Below are 17,368 nucleotides of genomic sequence, written 5' to 3' on the forward strand. Positions count from 1 at the left end.
GGGAATGTTTGCATCTTAGTGCTTTCATTCCTTTTCTGTGAAGTTCCCATATGCGTATGTAATACATCTCTGTCTTTTGCCAGTCTAATTTGTAGGCCTCCATGTACAGAACCTAAGAGGGTGGAGGGAAAAGTTTCTTCATCTCCTACACTACCCACATCACATGAACCTTGCGAGTTTAGTGGAGGAATGAATTTGTTTGATTGTTTTTGAACTATTAGGGCTCATAAAACAATACCCCAAAATGAGGGTTTCAGAAGCAGCCTCAGAAGCAAAAGTTTTTCTCTGATCTTTTCCTGTCCTCTTTTCTTTCAATCCCATTCTCTCTCAAGACTAGCCATAGAAACTAGAATCTCTTTTCCCCAAGGTGAGTCATAGAAAGTAGAATCCCTTTTCTTCAAAATCAGACATAAAACCTAAAAATATTACTCAAACTTTCCCTCTGCCTTTCTGTGTAAAAGCTGTCCTTAAAGAAATCACCTGACCTACCTTGTTTGACTGTAGGTCATAAGACCCCCATGAGGGTCCTGCCCCAAACCCAGAAGAAAGAAATGCATGCTCAGAGAGGCCAGGAAGAATCTAGGCAGACAGGCCTTGCTGGATTTCCCCACTCAGTCTATTAGCATTTGATCAGACCATTTTTGTCCAATTATATTTTTACATGCTGTCTATACTTCATTGAACCCAAGCATAAAATGGATATTTTCTCTTGTACCTTTGAGTCTTCATTCTGAAGCCTCTTGTGTATGCATGTTAAATAAACTTGTATGTCTTTTCTTCAGTTAATCTACCTTATGCGAGTTGATTTTTCAGCAAACCTTCAGAGGGCCAAGAGGAAAGCGCTCCCTTGGCTCCTGTGTCAGTCTGTTTTGTGTTGCTATAAAGGAAACCTGAGATTGCAAAATTCGTAAAGAAAAGAGGTTTATTTGGCTCCCAGTTCTGCAGGCTGTACAAGCATGGAGCCAGTGATGTTCAAGGATTTGGAGTTAAATTTCCCAGTGCCCAAGAAGTGTTCATTCTCTGCACTCCACGTGTCCCTCGCTAAACCACAGGAAGTTTCACAAACTATGGTCAGAGCTTGTTTGTCTGATCCTCCCCAGTTGTTGTTACAACACAGCCCTCCACCCTCACCCCGTGCCCCAACACCCTTTTCTTCATGTCATGCCCTGACTCTGCTAGTTCCTAAATTCCCTGCTGATAAAGTCTTAACTCCTCAGTGTATTTTTTTTTTAACATGTTGGCCTTCACCTATCTGGTCACTTTTTCTCCATTTTATTATTTATTTATTTTCCACCCCCTGAGATGGAGTCTTGCTCTGTCACCCAGGCTGGAGTGCAGTGGCACAATCTTGGCTCACTGCAACCTCTACCTCCTGGGTTTAAGCAATTCTCTTGCCTCAGCCCCCTGAGTAGCTGGGATTACGGGCATGCACCACCACACCCAGCTAATTTTTGTATTTTTAGTAGATAATGGGGTTTCACCACATTGGCCAGGCTGGTCTCCAACTCCAGACCTCAGGTGATCTGCCTGCTTCAGCCTCCCAAAGTGCTGGGATTACAGGCATGAGCCACTGCACCCGGCCTATTTATTTTGTTTTGAGACGGAGTCTCATTCTTTTGCCCAGGCTGGAGTGTAGTGGTGCAATCTCAGCTCACTACAACCTCTTCCTCCCGGGTTCAAGCAATTCTCCTTCCTCAGCCTCCTGAGTAGCTGGGATTACAGGCGAAGCCACCACGCCCAGCTAATTTTTTTGTATTTTTAGTAGAGATGGGGTTTCCCATGTTGGCCAAGATGGTTAACAACTCCTGACCTCAAGTGACCCACCCACCTTGGCCCCTTAAAGTGCTGGGATTACAGGCGTGAGCCACCCTGCCTGGCCCTTGACCAAATTGTATCACATTCTTCTCATGTTTGTCTTATATTCTGACACATTCTTCACTTGATTGGCTAATCACAGTCTGTTATCATTACATAATTGCACTGTGGGGAATATTTTTTTCATCAACTAATTTATAATGTTTTGAAGGGCAGAAACCTATCTAACTCTTCTTTTATGTCTTACCCAGTTTCCATGGTGCTATGTATATAATAAGATCTCAGTACTTAATGTAGTGAAAGAGTGAATGTAGCTATAGTTATTACATGGATATAGCACAGCAGGGAACAAGGGAGAACAATTGCTGAACTATCTCCATCAGCAATTCTCCTTTGATATGGACAATTTATGCAGCCCAGCTTAGGCTGCCACATCGGCCTCCATAGAAATTCTGAGGGCACTATTAGGTCTCCATTTGTATTTATAAAGACAGCGTGGTGGCTTACTGCCTGTAATACCAGCACTTTGGGAGGCCGAGGTGGGAGGATCACGAGGTCAGGCGATCAAGACCATCCTGGCTAACACGGTGGAACCCTGTCTCTACTAAAAATACAAAAAAAAAAAAAAAAAAATGCTGGGCGTGGTGGCATGCACCTGTAATCCCAACTACTCGAGAGGCTGAGGCAGGAGAGTCACTTGAACCCAGGAGTCAGAGGTTGCAGTGAGCCGAGATCATGCCACTGCACTCCAGCCTGGTGACACGGTGAGAGTCCGTCTCAAAAAAAAAAAAAAAAAAAAAAGAAGGCTCAATTTCTCTCTGAACACCTTTCTTGAACAAAAAAGCATTCTATTTTCCTAAAGCTGTTGTCATAAGACACAGATTTCAAAGTCAGATATGGTCACCAGATCTCTGCCTTGTGTTTCTGACAAACAGTCCCTATTTAGCCACGTTGTATTGATTTCTGTTCCCCTCTCTATCTCTTGATGCGCTGAGATTAGTTCAATCTCAAGCAAAAATGTCAGAAAATGTCTGTTTATTCTTCCCAGTTTACAAAATGCACATGCCTGCAGAGAGGACATGACTTGACAAGTGGTGGTGACTCCTCCCTTTGAGGACAGCATTAATCTCCCAGCCACAGCTCTGCTTCTAGAAGCCCCTATAAGAGATAATGTCACTGTGAACGGGTCATATCATGGTGAATGTCCCATGGCAAAAAAAGTTCAGGTTCTCCCTACCTGTATTCAAACTAAGGGGTAGATGGCTAAAAGCCCTTAGCAGAAGCATGGGAGTAGGGAACACAAATTAATTGGAAGGACTGATCAAAATCAGTGTTGGAAAGTTCAAAAGCCCAGTCAATTGAATAAAAATAATCTTTTCTCTCATTTAAAAACCTCAAATGCAATATCTGTCACACACTCTTTTTTTTTTTTGAGATGGAGTCTCACTCTATCACCCAGGCTGGAGTGCAGTGGCGTGATCTCCGCTCACTGCAATCTCTGCCACCTGGGTTGAAGCAGTTCTCCTGCCTCAGCTTCCTGAGTAACTGGGATTACAGGCATCTGCCACAGTGCCTGGCTAATTTTTGTAGTTTTTTTGGTTTGTTTGTTTTTGTTTTTGTTTTTTAGTAGAGACGGGGTTTCACCATCTTGGCCAGGCTGGTCTTGAACTCCTGACCTCATGATCCAGCTGTCTCTGCCTCCCAAAGTGCTGGTATTACAGGCGTGAGCCACCTCACCCAGGCTCTCTAATAACACAATTCAAATCATTTCACTGCAAATCATTTTTGGGTGGGAACCCTTGTGTTTTCTTCTGAGGCGATCTGACACTTCTCTCACCCTAGGTTGGCCCAAAGGCTGTGTAGTGCAGTGATTAGGAGGGTGAACATGGGAGCTCAGGCTGCCTTGCCACTGGGAATTGTAATGTCTATGCCATGCTTCCAGGGAAAGATGAGAAGTGTTAGGAGGATTAAATGAGTTTAACAGCGCTGAGAATAGTGCCTGATACACAGTAAGAGCTCAATAAATGTTCAATGAATTAATCTTTTTTTCTTATCTGAGGGGTCCTTTTTCTAGAAAAAATATCTCAGAAGTTAAAAAAAAAATTAGCCAGGCACAGTGGCATTCATCTGTCATCCCAGCACCTTTGGAGGTGGAGGCAGGATTGCTTAAGTCCAGGAGCTCCAGACCAGCCTGGGCAGCATGGGAAACACCATCTCAAAACAAGCACAAACACACACACACCCCACCACCAACTGCATTTTATGTTTCTTCCCCTCATGGGCTTTCTTTCATTGGACGTGAATAAACTAGTAATTTAATGAGCAAACTCATTAAACATACTGAGCAGTTTGTGTGTTTATTGGGTAAATTTCCCAACTATTTGAGGAACAACCTGCCTAATTAAGTTTCAGTTTCAAATGCCCTTTAGGAGTCCCGTATCTTTGCCAAAAAAACCCAAAAGTTAAAGTTTGGTTTTCATTTGTATTCTTCCTCATCTGAGGGAAGCTAGAACTCTCTACTACTTTCATTCACCATATATGTATCTTTGGAGAATGGCTGAAATAATTAACAATGAATTTTTAACTGTGAACTGTATGTAGATAATAAGATTAAGTGGAAATTACCAATGAACATCTTAGACTCCAGTGGTTTTGGAATTTTTTTTTTAATTTATAAAGCTATAACTTAAAGTTATAAATTATTGTTACTATATTTTGTTTCTCAAGCTTAAATTGATTTCTGTCTTTTTCTGTTTTAATTACTATGGGAAATCAAGTTTTAGATATAGAGATGCTATATTGCTTTCTCCTTTCTTCAATCTCCTCTTAATGCCATTGTAACCTTCCGTAGTGCCCAAAACAGGATCATACTCGATTTTTATCCATCTAGGCCTTATTGAAACTATTCTAGGCTGAGCTCAGTGGCTCATGCTGTAATCCCAACACTTTGGGAGGCCAAAGTGGGAGGACGGCTTGAGTCCAGGAGCTTGAAATCAGCCTGGGCAACACGGGGAGACCCCCGTCTCAATAAATAAATAAATAAATCAGCTGGGCATGGTGGCACACACCTGTAGTCCCAGCTACTCAGGAGGCAGAGGTGGAAGGATCAATTGAATGTGGGAAGTTGAAACTGTGGTGAGCTGTGATCCCCCTACTGCACTTAGCCTAGGTGACAGACTGAGACCCTGTCTTACAAAATATATAATAAAAAATTAAAAAAACAGAAACTATTCTAGTAGTTATTGCTATTTCAGAACAAAATATTTTCTGCAAAATTGTTGGTGAGAGTCTGCTTTACTACCATGACTTAAGTGTTCAGAAGCTTTAAGTCTGAGGGCCCCTGCTCTAACTACATGATCTATCGATGAAGTTCCTCATAGTATTAAAATGTAGTTGTTTAACAAATTTCAATTACCATCTACCTTTCAGTTTCTTTTACTCTAAAATTAAGAATATGACCAGTCATGGCCTGTTACCCCAGCACTATGGGAGGCTGAGGTGGGTTGATTGCTAGAGCCCAGGAGTTCGAGACCAGCCCGGGCAATATGGAGGGACCCCGTCTACAAAAAAATTAGCTGGTGTGGTGGTGTGTGCCTGTAGTCCCAGCTACTCAGGAGGCTGAGGTGGCAGGATCTCTTGAGCCTGGTAGGGGGAGGCTTCAGTGAGCTGTGATGAGACCATTGCACTCCAGCCCGGGCAACAGAGCAACACCCTGTCTCTTAAAAAAAATTAAGAAATATTCCATGCATAAGCCAGGTGTGGTGGCTCATGTCTATAATCCTAGCACTTTGGGAGGTCGAGGTGGGCAGATCACTTGAGGTCAGGAGTTTGAGACCAGCCTGACCAACATGGTGAAACCCTGTCACTATTAAAAATACAAAAATTGGCCAGGTGTGTTAGTGCACACCTGTAATCCCAGCCACTTGAGAGGCTGAGGTGGTAGAATCACTTAAACCTGGGAGGCAGAGGTTGCAGTGAGCTGAGATCCCACCACTGTACTCCTGCCTGGGCGACAGAGTGAGACTACCTCTCAAAAACAAACAAACAAACAAAAACCAAACAACAACAACAACAACAAAACAAAACTTGAACTTGGTTGCATACATTTAATTTTATTTATTCCACCCCTTCCCTGTATTTGAAATGTTAAAAATGTCTAGTTGCTTAACATTACATTCTGAATTTTTACAGATAAAATTTTCATGAGCTAAATTTTAAATTTATAATATTTTAATTAAAAATGCTATTGGGTTAGATGTGGTGGCTCATACCTGTTATCCCAACCCTTTTGGAGGCCAAGGTGGGAGGATCACTTGAGCCCAGGAGTTCATGAAGACCAACCTGGGCAACAGAGTAAGATCTTGCCTCTACAAAAAAAAAAAAATGTAAAAATTAGCCAGGGCTGGTGGCACATGCCTGTAGTTCCAGCTACTGGGGAAACTGAGGTGGGAGAATTGCTTGAGCTTGGGAGGTTGAAGCTGCAGTGAGCCAACATGGCACCACTGCACTCCAGCCTGGGCAACAAAGTGAGACCCTGTCTAAAAAAAAATACTACCAGAAAAATATAGAAATATTTTTATTTTGCTTTTAGGAAACAAATGACAATCCTTCCCTCTCTTTCTCCCTCCCTCCCTTTCTTCCATTTTTTTGAGATGGAGTCTCCCTCTGTCACCCAGGATGGAGTGCAGTGGCATCATCTCAGCTCACTGTAATCTCTTCCTCCCGGGTTCAAGTGATTCTCCTGCCTCAGCCTCCCGAGTAGCTGGGACTACAGGCATGTGCCACCATGTCTGGCTAATTTATTTATATTTTTAGTAGAGATGGGTTTTCACCATGTTGGTCAGGCTGGTCTTGTACTCTTGACCTCAAGTGATCTGCCAGCCTCAGCCTCCCAAAGTGCCAGGGTTACAGGCATGAGCTACCTTGCCTGGTCCTTCCCTTTATGTTTTTTTGTTTTTTGTTGTTTAAAAGCAGTGCTTCTATTTCATTATTTGATCATGGATTTTTTTTTTTTTTTTTGGAGAGAAAGAGAGACTCTTACTCTGTTACCCAGGCTGGAATGCAGTGGTGAGATCATAGTTCATTGTTGCCTCAAACTTCTGGGCTCAAGTGATCCTCCCACCTAACCTCCTGATTAGCTGGGACCACCGGCATGTGACACCAGGTTGGCTAATTTTTTTTGGTTTTGGTTTTTGTAGAGACAGGGTCTCATTTTGTTACCCAGGCTGGTCTTGAATTCCTGGCTTCAAGCAATCCTCCCAACTTGGCCTTCCAAAGTGCTAGGATTACAGGTGTAAACCACCATGCCTGGCCTAATTACACCTTTAAAAAAAAAAAGATTCAATTTTTTAGAGAATAGGTCTCACTATGTTGATCACGCTGGACAGGAACTCCTAAGTTCAAGTGATCCTTCGCCTCAGCTTCCCCCAGCCACCCCTCCCTGTGTTCCACTCAATCATGCCTTTTTATTATAACTGCTTCTGATGGTATGCTGACAGATGATACACAAATTAATTCAGTCCTTTGGAGCTTAAAAATAATACAATTAAAAAGATAATTTTTATGGTGTGGTGCATCATAAAGCGTTTTATTGATTGATTGATTGAATGATTGAGACGAAGTTTTACTCTTGTCTCCCAGGCTGGAGTGCAATGGCGCCATCTCGGCTCACTGCAACCTCCGCCCCTCCGGGTTCAAGCGATTCTCTTGCCTCAGCCTCTCAAGTAGCTGGGATTACAGGTGTGCACTACTACGCCCAGCTAATTTTTGTATTTTTAGTAGAGACGGGGTTTCACCACCTTGGCCAAGCTGATCTCGAACCCCTCAGTTTATCCACCTGCATTGGCCTCCCAAAGTGCTGGGATTACAGGCATGAGCCACAGCGCCCGGCCAATAAAGCATTTTAACGCATTTTTCCTCAAAGTATTCATAAACTTCAATTTGTTCTGGGTAAAATTATTTTCCCCTTTCTACCCACAATAAAATGAATAATTTGATTCCTTAACCTGCACATTACTCTTAAATTGGAATATTAATAAGAGCTGCTCTAATAAAATATTATGTCTGAATAATGAAATAAGAGAAACCAAATAAGAAAAGTTTGTCGTAAAGTCCTATTCTCCTACATTACGTATGTGCATGGCACACAGAGGGATCCGCTTAAGCTGGGTGAAACTATATGGAGTTAGAACCAGTAGCTGTGTGGCTGAGAAGACGACTTTAATGTTGTGGGACCTTTAAAATTGGCTGTAACGCAAAGAACCCGCCTTCTGGAGGAGTTGTGAATCACGTGGGGGTAATATACTATTTTATAAGCTGGATGTGTGAGCCTGAAGGTGGAGCAGGTTTGGAAGCCTTCTTTCAGCCTGGGGACAGAAGGATGACTCATGAGCCAATTTTTCTCTCCTTCCCGTCATTTTCTGGTCCAATTCTTCTTCCTGTAGTCCACAAAAGTGCATGGCTGACCCGGACCAAGCAGAGAACCCTGTAGGGTATGTGACCACGTTCAGATCATCAGAACGCAGAGCAGAACGGTCTGAGTCCTGCCACCTGCAGCCACTTTCCTCTCTCTCTTTTTTTTTTTTTTTTTTTTTTTTTTTTGAGACGGAGTTTCGCTCTTGTTACCCAAGCTGGAGTGCAATGGCGCGGTCTCGGCTCACCGCAACCTCCGCCTCCTGGGTTCAGGCAATTCTCCTGCCTCAGCTTCCTGAGTAGCTGGGATTACAGGCACGCGCCACCATGCCCAGCTAATTTTTTTATATTAGTAGAGACAGGGTTTCACCATGTTGACCGGGATGGTCTCGATCTCTTGACCTCGTGATCCACTCGCCTTTTCCTCTCTTAAGTCTCAGCTGCTGCTCTAGGGGTAACACCGGCATAAAATAGTACTACCTACCTTACAGAGTTGCTCGGAGGATTGAAGGAGAAAATGTAAGAAGGTTTGGCTAGTTTGACTATAATGGGTGGACGTTTTCTCTTTTCTAACGTCTCTCTTTCCCTCCTAATGAAACCTCTTCTGAAGCTCATTAACCATAGCAGGGCTTGCATCTTCAAAAGAATCTTTCAGTCAAGATTTGAAATTAGAATGATTTAAATCAGTGCAATAACACCAAGGTGTAAAAGGCCGTTACCCACAGGTGGCTTTTAAAAGAGGATTAGCTGACGGGAAGGAATTTAGAAAACATGGAAACTTTCTTTTTTGTACGTGGGTGAATAGAATTCCCTGATCTCCTTATCCTCACCATTTAAACCATGCCTTGTGGGTGACCCTACAAGGCTGACCGTGGCGGGGATTTTACAAAGCACATTTAATTAATAAGCACTCGATTGCTCGGTAACTATAGAACTAGTTCACCCCTCAGTTGCACTGAGTGCGCCTAAGATAACAATCTTATTTGGAAGTGAGCCCTAGCTAGAAAGAAGGGCAAAAGGGTAAGACGGAAGCTCAAATGAATGACTAGAAAGGATGTTTTCATTCGAATAAACTCAACCCAGTTGTTAATTTCCCCACCCATCTCTGTTAACTTGAAATCCTCCAGGAGGGGCGAGCTGCTGGGGTTCAGGGCGGGGCGTTGCGGCTGCAGGAAGCCTTAGGCCCTGGGGGCCCCTCGGCCAGGCAACCCGCCCCTCAGCCAGGCAACCCCCACCCACTCCCAAAGAACCCTGGGAGGGGGCGAGCGGGGCGTGGACAGCAAGAAAGTTCCCCGCTCTGCCCCCGCCCTCTCCGAAACTCGTGCTAGCGGGGCTGGGGGCGGGCGGATAGCTCGCCGAGGAATTTGCAGTTTCCGGGAGGTTGAGGAAGCGACCCGAGCACAGTCCCACGAGACGCAGCCCTCGCGCCCTGCTTTCCGGGTTCTGCGAAGCTGCCGGGAGAAACCCGCGCGCCTGGAAAGGGAGGGCCCGGGTTGCCCCAACCTGCGGCCGGGCGGGGAGCGTCGGGGCCGCGCGGGGAGGAGCTCGACCGGCAACCCGTCCGGGGCGGGGTCCAGAGAGGCGGGGTCCGGGGAGGCGGGGTTGCGGGCGCACCGCGGCCGGGCAGCGCCTGGAGCCCGGCGGGGAGGCGGCAGGAGGGGCCGGGCAGCCCGGTTGAGCGGCGGCTGCAGCTGCTGCAGGACGGCCCGGGACCGCGCGCCGGGAACCTCGCGCGGCGGGCGGGCGCGGCACCCCCTGCCTGGCCGCCTGCGCCCCGGGGAGTCTGCCCGCGCGCTACAGGACCGGCAGCATGAGCAGCGGCTACAGCAGCCTGGAGGAGGACGCCGAGGACTTCTTCTTCACCGCCAGGACCTCCTTCTTCAGGAGAGCGCCCCAGGGCAAGCCCCGCTCCGGCCAGCAAGTGAGTGGCGCTCGGCGGGCGCCCCCAGACTCCACGTGTCTTTGCGGGGCGCGCGGGGGATGCTCGCCGGGAAGTAGGAGCGGGCAGAGAAGTGGCCGCTGCCTTTTCGGATCCCGGGAACGTGCCTGGAGTTTGTGCATGTGGGCGAGGGAAGGCGGAGGAAGGGCGGGGAGGCTGAGGGCCGGCTCCTGCCTTCTGCGCCAGATGGCCTCTGCAGCCCCGCCTCGGGCCGCCGCCTGCGGGGAGCAGTCCCGGAGCCAAGAGGCGTCCCAGGGTCACTCCCCGTCTTTCCTCTTCGCGTCCCCGCTGGGTCAACGGTCGGGTCCGCGCGCCTGTCCTTCCTATTAGTCTACTCACTGGCCTGTGGCCCCTGGAGTGGCTGGGGGCAACGTGTGATATCCAGGGGTGGCCGGGTGACCTGGCTCCCTCCTTCCTTGCCCGGACGCCCCGGTAGGGTGGGTGTCCGAGAGCACCGCGGGCCTTGACACAGTAGGCGCTCACTAAATCTCGGTTGCGGGACTCAGGGTTGTGCGTTTCCTGTAAAACTAGGTTTTTTGGTGCCCAGATGTTTTGCAAACAAGCTCCGGTACTAGCCGGCGACAGCTAACCTTTCGGCCGGTTTCTTCCTTTTTTGGAGGCAGCACGCCGTGGGAAGCACGAGTTGGGAAAGGATGGGACGGGAACTTGTGCCGGTTTCGCCAGCCGCGGCCGTGTTTTTTAGGGGGGCCTTCCCGAAACGAGGCACGTCGGCTGGACTGAGGAGGTCGGTGCTAGAACCCGCGGCCTCCTGGCCCTGGGAGCCGGCCAACTCGGACACGCTCACATCAGATTACGGAAGATTGTAATGGAACAAATATGTTGCTTTTAGAAAACAGGCGTTCGGCAAACATTTCTATTAATATCAGATCGAGACCAAGAGACTAGAAGCAAGAAGGGACCGGATGATGACTTTTTTTGGTGGATGTGGGAGGGTGCAATCTGTCAGGGTGGTCTTGCCAGACCTCTTAAGTTTAGTGACTTTCTGAAGTAAAAATCTTTCTAAGATTCGGAAGTTCTAGTAGTCTTTTCAGGCTCTTTAAGTCCCAAATCGGAGGAGGAGAGGAGACGGTGAAGGGTAAGCTGAAGTCAAGTGCCCTTATTTAATAACAGCAGTTAATCTCCAGTCAATTCCTGGTGCCATAGTTGTCCATCTTTTATTGTTTCTAAGGCTTAAGGCCCCACTATTTGCGAGCCACTTTGAGTGGGATCTCTTACTTTCAGCAGAGTGTGTTCTAAGACCATGAGCTTGCTGTGAAGTTTGGAAGTTGGAAATACCTCCCCCCACCCCCTCCCCGGTTTATAGAGAGATTGCATTTCCTTGTGCCTTTTCCATTTTGCTTTACTCTTTCTTGGCCTCTCTCTTCCCCTTCTCCACTTTGCCTTTTCTCCTTTCATTTATGTTGTGTTTACCATTTGACATGAAAAGGAACTCATGCTAATTTGAAGTTTATTCCAGGGGTGTCTGCCAATCTCCTGAAAACTAGCTGGTTCTTGGATTCTCCAGGGGTGAGATGTCACAAGGGCCAAAGCATCCAGATTGGAATTGTATGAGAATATTTTTGTGCTTTAGTAAAGATATCATTTTTTTCTAGGTTTATATGCATTTAGCCTGTTCTTTTTTTTTTTTTTTTTTTTTGAGATGGAGTCTCACTCTGTCACCCAGGCTGGAGTGCAGTTGTATGATCTCCGCCTACTGCCACCTCTGCTTCCCAGGTTCAAGTGATTTTCCTGCCTCAGCCTCCTGAGTAGCTGGGATTACAGGCATGCACCACCACCTGGTTAATTTTTGTATTTTTAGTACAGACAGGGTTTCACTATGTTGGCCAGCCTGGTCTGTAACTCCTGGCCTCAGGTGATCTGCCTGCCTGGGCCTCCCAAAGTGCTGTGATTAAAGGCATGAACCACCCGTCAGACCACATTTATTGTTTCTATGTTATATGCATTCATATATGTGATTTTCATCTAGCATATATGTTATGCCCGGGGTAGTAGTATTTAGCATTTAGAATTAGCCTAACATTAATATGTATTTTGAAATATGTGTTGGAAATCAGGACAGGAATACATAGTTCCGTGCTTGAAGAGCTTCACATGTGTATTTGAAGCTTTATTGCTTACATATTTTCCCTTTCTAGAATAACACATGTAAGGTGCTGAGCTGTAGGAGTTATTTGCCTGGGGGAGAAAGTATTCTAAACTATGAATTTTAGTGGGTGTTTTGGTTTATTTAAAGAAGTGATGTGAATGTTTTAAATTCCTGGTAAGACAGGTGAATTAGGGAAGTAAAACATCATAAATATAAAGCAAATCACTCTTAATGTAGAACATTTCTTTTATCTAAGGTTAAATAAGCTGTTTCCTTCATTTTCATGCTGATAAGAATAAGATAAGCACTTCTGACATACTGCATAGTAGTGAAATTTATCCTTTCTCTAGAGAGATGGAAAGAGGTGTTGCTAAAAGGATCTATTAGAGTTACAGTGATTTTTTTTTTTTTTTGGATGCTGTACCACCTGGTAGAAAAGCCAGGAAAATGAGCTTTCTAGAATTCTTGAAAATATCCAGAGAAAGCAAGATGTTTGTGGTAAATGCAGAATGGGGAGAAAAGCATGAGAGAGGGGGTGGACAAGAAATTTCTTTCTTCCCTTGCCAGGCAAGGGAACATAGCCCAACTTCTTTCTATCCCCAACAGTAACAAAACCTTATAGATATAAAGAAAATGCTATCATTTTCTTTCTTATTTTAAACCTTATTGTTAACAAAAAAAAAAAAGAAAGAAAAAGAAAAAGAAAAGGGTTAAAAACCTGTCTAGGCTGGGTGTGGTAGCTCACACCTGTAATCCCAGCACTTTGCACTTTGGGAGGCTGATATGGGAGAATTGCTTGAGCCCAGGAGCTCCAGAGCAGCCTGGACAAAATTAGTTTTTGTCCAGGTGAAACCCCTTTTCTACCAAAAAATGCAAAAATTAGCCAGGCATAGTGGTGCCCGCTTGTAGTCCCAGCTACTTGGGAGACTGAGTTGGGACGATGGCTTGAGGCCAGGAGGCAGAGGTTGCAGTGAGCTGTGATTGTACTGCATCACTGCACTTCAGCCTGGGCAACAGGGCGAGATCCTGTTTCAAAAACAAAACTATCTAAAAGATATAAAGGGAATTAACATATGACCTTTTGTGGCAGTTTGAATGTCATGTTTATTGTAGACCCAGGGTCTGGATCAGTACCATATATACAGTAGTTGCTCAATGAATGCAAGCTGAATGAATGAATGTTTTCCTGATTTGATAATAACTGGATCTTTACCATTTTCAAATGTACTCTACTTATGATTCTCCCAAAAACTATATGAAACATTAACCTAATGAAAGGGAGAGGTATTATTTAGTGATTGTCTAAGGCCCACACCTAGATGGCAAGAAGGCTGGAGCTCAGGTTTTCTGACTCAAATTCCACTCTCTTTGGTAACTTCTTAGCTATGAAAATAACTTTACAGCTCCATATTCCCTTTGCAAATAAGGACACCTAAAGCTTCAGAGTTTCTTAAAATTTCTTTTTTTTTTTTTTTGAGACGGAGTTTCGCTCTTGATACCCAGGCTGGAGTGCAATGGCGCGATCTCGGCTCACCGCAACCTCCGCCTCCTGGGTTCAGGCAATTCTCCTGCCTCAGCCTCCTGAGTAGCTGGGATTACAGGCATGCGCCACCGTGCCCAGCTAAGTATTTTTGTATTAGTAGAGACGGGGTTTCACAAATTTCTTTCTTTTTTTTTTTTTTTGAGATGGATTCTTACTGCGTCACCCAGGCTGGAGTACAGTGGTGGGATCTTGGCTCACTGCAACTTCTGCCTCCCAATATCAAGTGATTCTTGTACCTCAGCCTGCTGAGTAGCTGGGATTATAGGCACCCACTGCCAGGCCTGGCTGTTTTTTATTTATTTTTATTTTAGTAGAGACAGGGTTTTGCTATGTTGGCTAGGCAGGCTGGTCTTGAACTCCTGACCTTAAGTGATCTGCTTGCCTCTGCCTCCCAAAGTGCTAGGATTGCAGGCATGAGCCACTGCTCCTGGCTGTTTCTTAAAATTTCAACTCCCTGACCTGTATATATTGTCATGACAGTCTTTATAATAATTTGTGGATTCCCTGTGTTTCAAAGGATCCCCCTCATCATAGTTTTCAGCAGAACCAAAAATCTGAACAGTTCTTTAATTTATCATTTGCCTTCTCGATTTCCCACCAAAATCAAACTACCTGTAAATATAAGACATACTCAGATTTCCAGATTAAAATTATTAATCTGTTGGAGTGTGTCTGACCTCAGCTAAGCTACCTCTCCTGTTCAGCCTTTGGTAGTTAATAGGAATAAGGAAATGAGACACTAGAATAGTCAAGAAGTCTTGAAAAACTTGATATTGTCTTCTCTACAACCCACACTTAGAAAAATTGTACTGAAGAATTTTTCAGTAAGTAAGCCCATGAGACTGCAGATAGCAGACCTCACCTTCACCCTTTTGGTTTTCTCTTTCTTTTTTCTTTTTTTAAAGATGGAGTTTCACCATGATGGCCAGGCTGGTTTTGAACTCCTGACTTCAGGTGATCCACCCACCTCGGCCTCCCAAAGTGCTAGGATTACAGGCGTGAGCCACCATGCCCGGCCCGGTTTTCTCTTTCTTATTCAAATATTTTTGTGCCTCAATTATTTGGTTGTGTCTTATTGCTAGAATCAACAGTAATGAGCTGCACTCTTTTATTAGTGTTTCCATTAGAAGTTTTAGAGCTAGATCACTGGGGTAAAAGAATAGTGGTTTAAGACATGAGTGTTTTGACTATAGTAGCTTTTTTTTTGAGGCGGAGTTATACTCTTGTTGTCCAGGCTGGACTGCAGTCGCATGATCTTGGCTCACTGCAACCTTTGCCTTCTGGGTTCAAGCAATTCTCCTGTCTTCATCCTCCCGAGTAGGTGGGATCACAGGAGCCTGCCACCATGCCCAGCTAATTTTTTGTATTTTTGTAGAGACGGGATTTTGCCATGTTGCACAGGCTGGTTTTGAATTCCTGACCTCAAGTGATCTGCCTGCCTTGGCCTCCCAAAGTGCTGGGATTACAGGCATGAGCCACCACACCCGACCTATACTAGCTTTTTAAATGTTAATTTTTAATTCCTGTATTATGGGACATAAACATTTTCACCAGACATTTAGCCTAGTGCAAGGTGATTTGCACACCTTGTCTGTATATCTGATATGTTCTGTTCTTACACAATATTAATCCATTGGAATTTTGTGTTTGTGTGAGCAAGATTCACAAAGGCATATTCCTTTAAATGAATTTCAAAAGAAAATTAGTTCCCAGTCTTATAAAGCCTTATATTTGAGCAGTATACTCCTTATCCCATTTCTTTTTCTGGCTAACTTTCAAGATTTGGAATTATTTGGAAAGCAGTGACACAAAACATTTTTTAAAAGAAAGGCTAAAAATATCCCATAATGTGGTTATTCTTTTTAGACTTCCTTTGGCAGTCAGTGCATGTCATACTGTTAACATTCTTCTTCTGGGAGAAAAAAACTGAGGCTGACCAAATGCTTTCTAGTGTGACCTGATCACCAGCTCCTAGCCCCTTGGGCATTGGCGCTTGCATTTTCCACCCCCAAGTCTCCAAAGCATAAGTAGCTGTCGTTAAATAAAGGCCCCAGTTTCAAACATGCGGTTCACTCCTAATTTGGCCAAAGGCCGTTGGCTATCAGTCCCACTTCAGAAGGGATGGTGAAAAGACAGTAGGATATATGATAAATGCATGCAAAGGAGCTTCTCTTCTATATTACAAGTCTTGGCTAACTTAGCCTCTTTGCATCTTCCTCTCTATTAAGAACTACACACACTGCCTAGTAGGAAGGTTTTATTCTCGTGGCAAGCAGGCATTACCTCTATTACAAGGCCCCGCTTATTGTTTACCCGTGATGTAACAGCTTTTAGCCTTTTCTTTAATTCCTTTCGGGCTCCATCACCATCTCGGAACCATGGCTTGGAGTTGCTGCCCTCCTTTCTCCTTAACATGTCGACTTAAATGTCTCCTTCTCAGAAAAGTCTTAAAGCCCTCTGTTCTTTCCTTTCATAGCAAAAATTATAATTTGCCGTTATATTTTATTTATTGAGAACAGAGACCAGCATTTTTTACCTACTACATGAAATAAATGCTTGGCACTTAAGGTGCTTGACCAAATGAAAGCCTGCTCATTTTGGATGGCTGTCCCAGTATTTGCTACTGTTTTCCTTTATACACAATGACTCCCCCTTTCCAAACTAGACCATAAGCCTTCACAGTATCTTACAGGTAGCAGTGATTTAAGATGGGATGATATTTGTGATATCTGTTATTACTGGTTAGGCATAATTCACTTTATATACTTTCCCCTTGTTTTAAGAAAACTAATTTATTCATTCATCTACTTAGTTGACAATTTATTGAGTGCCTACTATATGCCAGACACTGTTCTAGGCTCTGGGGTTAGTGTGGTGAACAAAATACAGTCCCCAGCCTCATTTAGTAATGTTATTAAAAAGCTTACCCAATAGGCAAATGAAAATATCTCTATAATTTTTCCCTAAGGAACTTGCTCCTTTAGTGTATTTGAGGAAACTTTGCAATGTTTGTAGTTTTTCAGGAACACACCTATTTTGTAGCATGGTAAAGCTATGCATTTATTTATTTATTTATTTATTGAGATGGAGTCTTGCTTTGTCCCCCAGGCTGGAAGTACAGTGGTGGGATCTCTGCACACCGCAACCTCTGCCTCCTGGGTTCAAGCAATTCTCCTGCCTCACCCTCCGGAGTAGCTGGGATTACAGGTGCATGCCACCACGCCTGGCTAATTTTTTGTATTTTTAGTAGAGATAGGGGTTCACCATGTTGGCCAGGCTGATCTCGAACTCCTGACCTTGTAATCTGCCCACCTTAGCCTCCCAAAGTGCTGGGATTACAGGCGTGAGCCACCACGTCTGGCCCTATGCATCTACTTAGATGGGAATGTTGACATGGAAGTGTATCCCTTCCTGTTTTACATCCCTGTGTAAAACAATCACATTTCCTTATTGATTACTGTCTTCCAACAGAAACGTAGTCATCTTTAAGGATAGCAAATGCTTTTTTAATAACTTTAACCTGAGTTAACCAAACACTGATTAACCGAAATGG

At 44.6% G+C, this 17,368-nt stretch overlaps 1 protein-coding gene across 2 annotated transcripts in view; it reads left to right on the plus strand.

Annotated features, from left to right (window-relative positions):
* RASSF3 (Ras association domain family member 3) overlaps positions 1-17,368 on the plus strand; it is a 194,685-nt gene that overhangs the window by 99,683 nt on the left and 77,634 nt on the right. Inside the window, exon 1 of one of the 2 annotated variants that reach the window (XM_012444930.3) lies at positions 9,901-10,147. The exons of the other annotated variant lie outside the window; for it this stretch is intronic. Coding sequence (XP_012300353.2) covers positions 10,037-10,147 — 111 coding nt within the window. The 5' untranslated portion in view covers positions 9,901-10,036. Of the gene's footprint in view, positions 1-9,900; positions 10,148-17,368 lie in introns of those variants that run through there. 2 annotated transcript variants of the gene reach the window in all.

Source organism: Aotus nancymaae, unplaced genomic scaffold (genome assembly GCF_030222135.1).
Source record: "Aotus nancymaae isolate 86718 unplaced genomic scaffold, 86718_ANA_hifiasm-v0.15.2.pri h1tg000016l, whole genome shotgun sequence".
In the NCBI taxonomy this organism is placed as follows: domain Eukaryota; kingdom Metazoa; phylum Chordata; class Mammalia; order Primates; family Aotidae; genus Aotus; species Aotus nancymaae.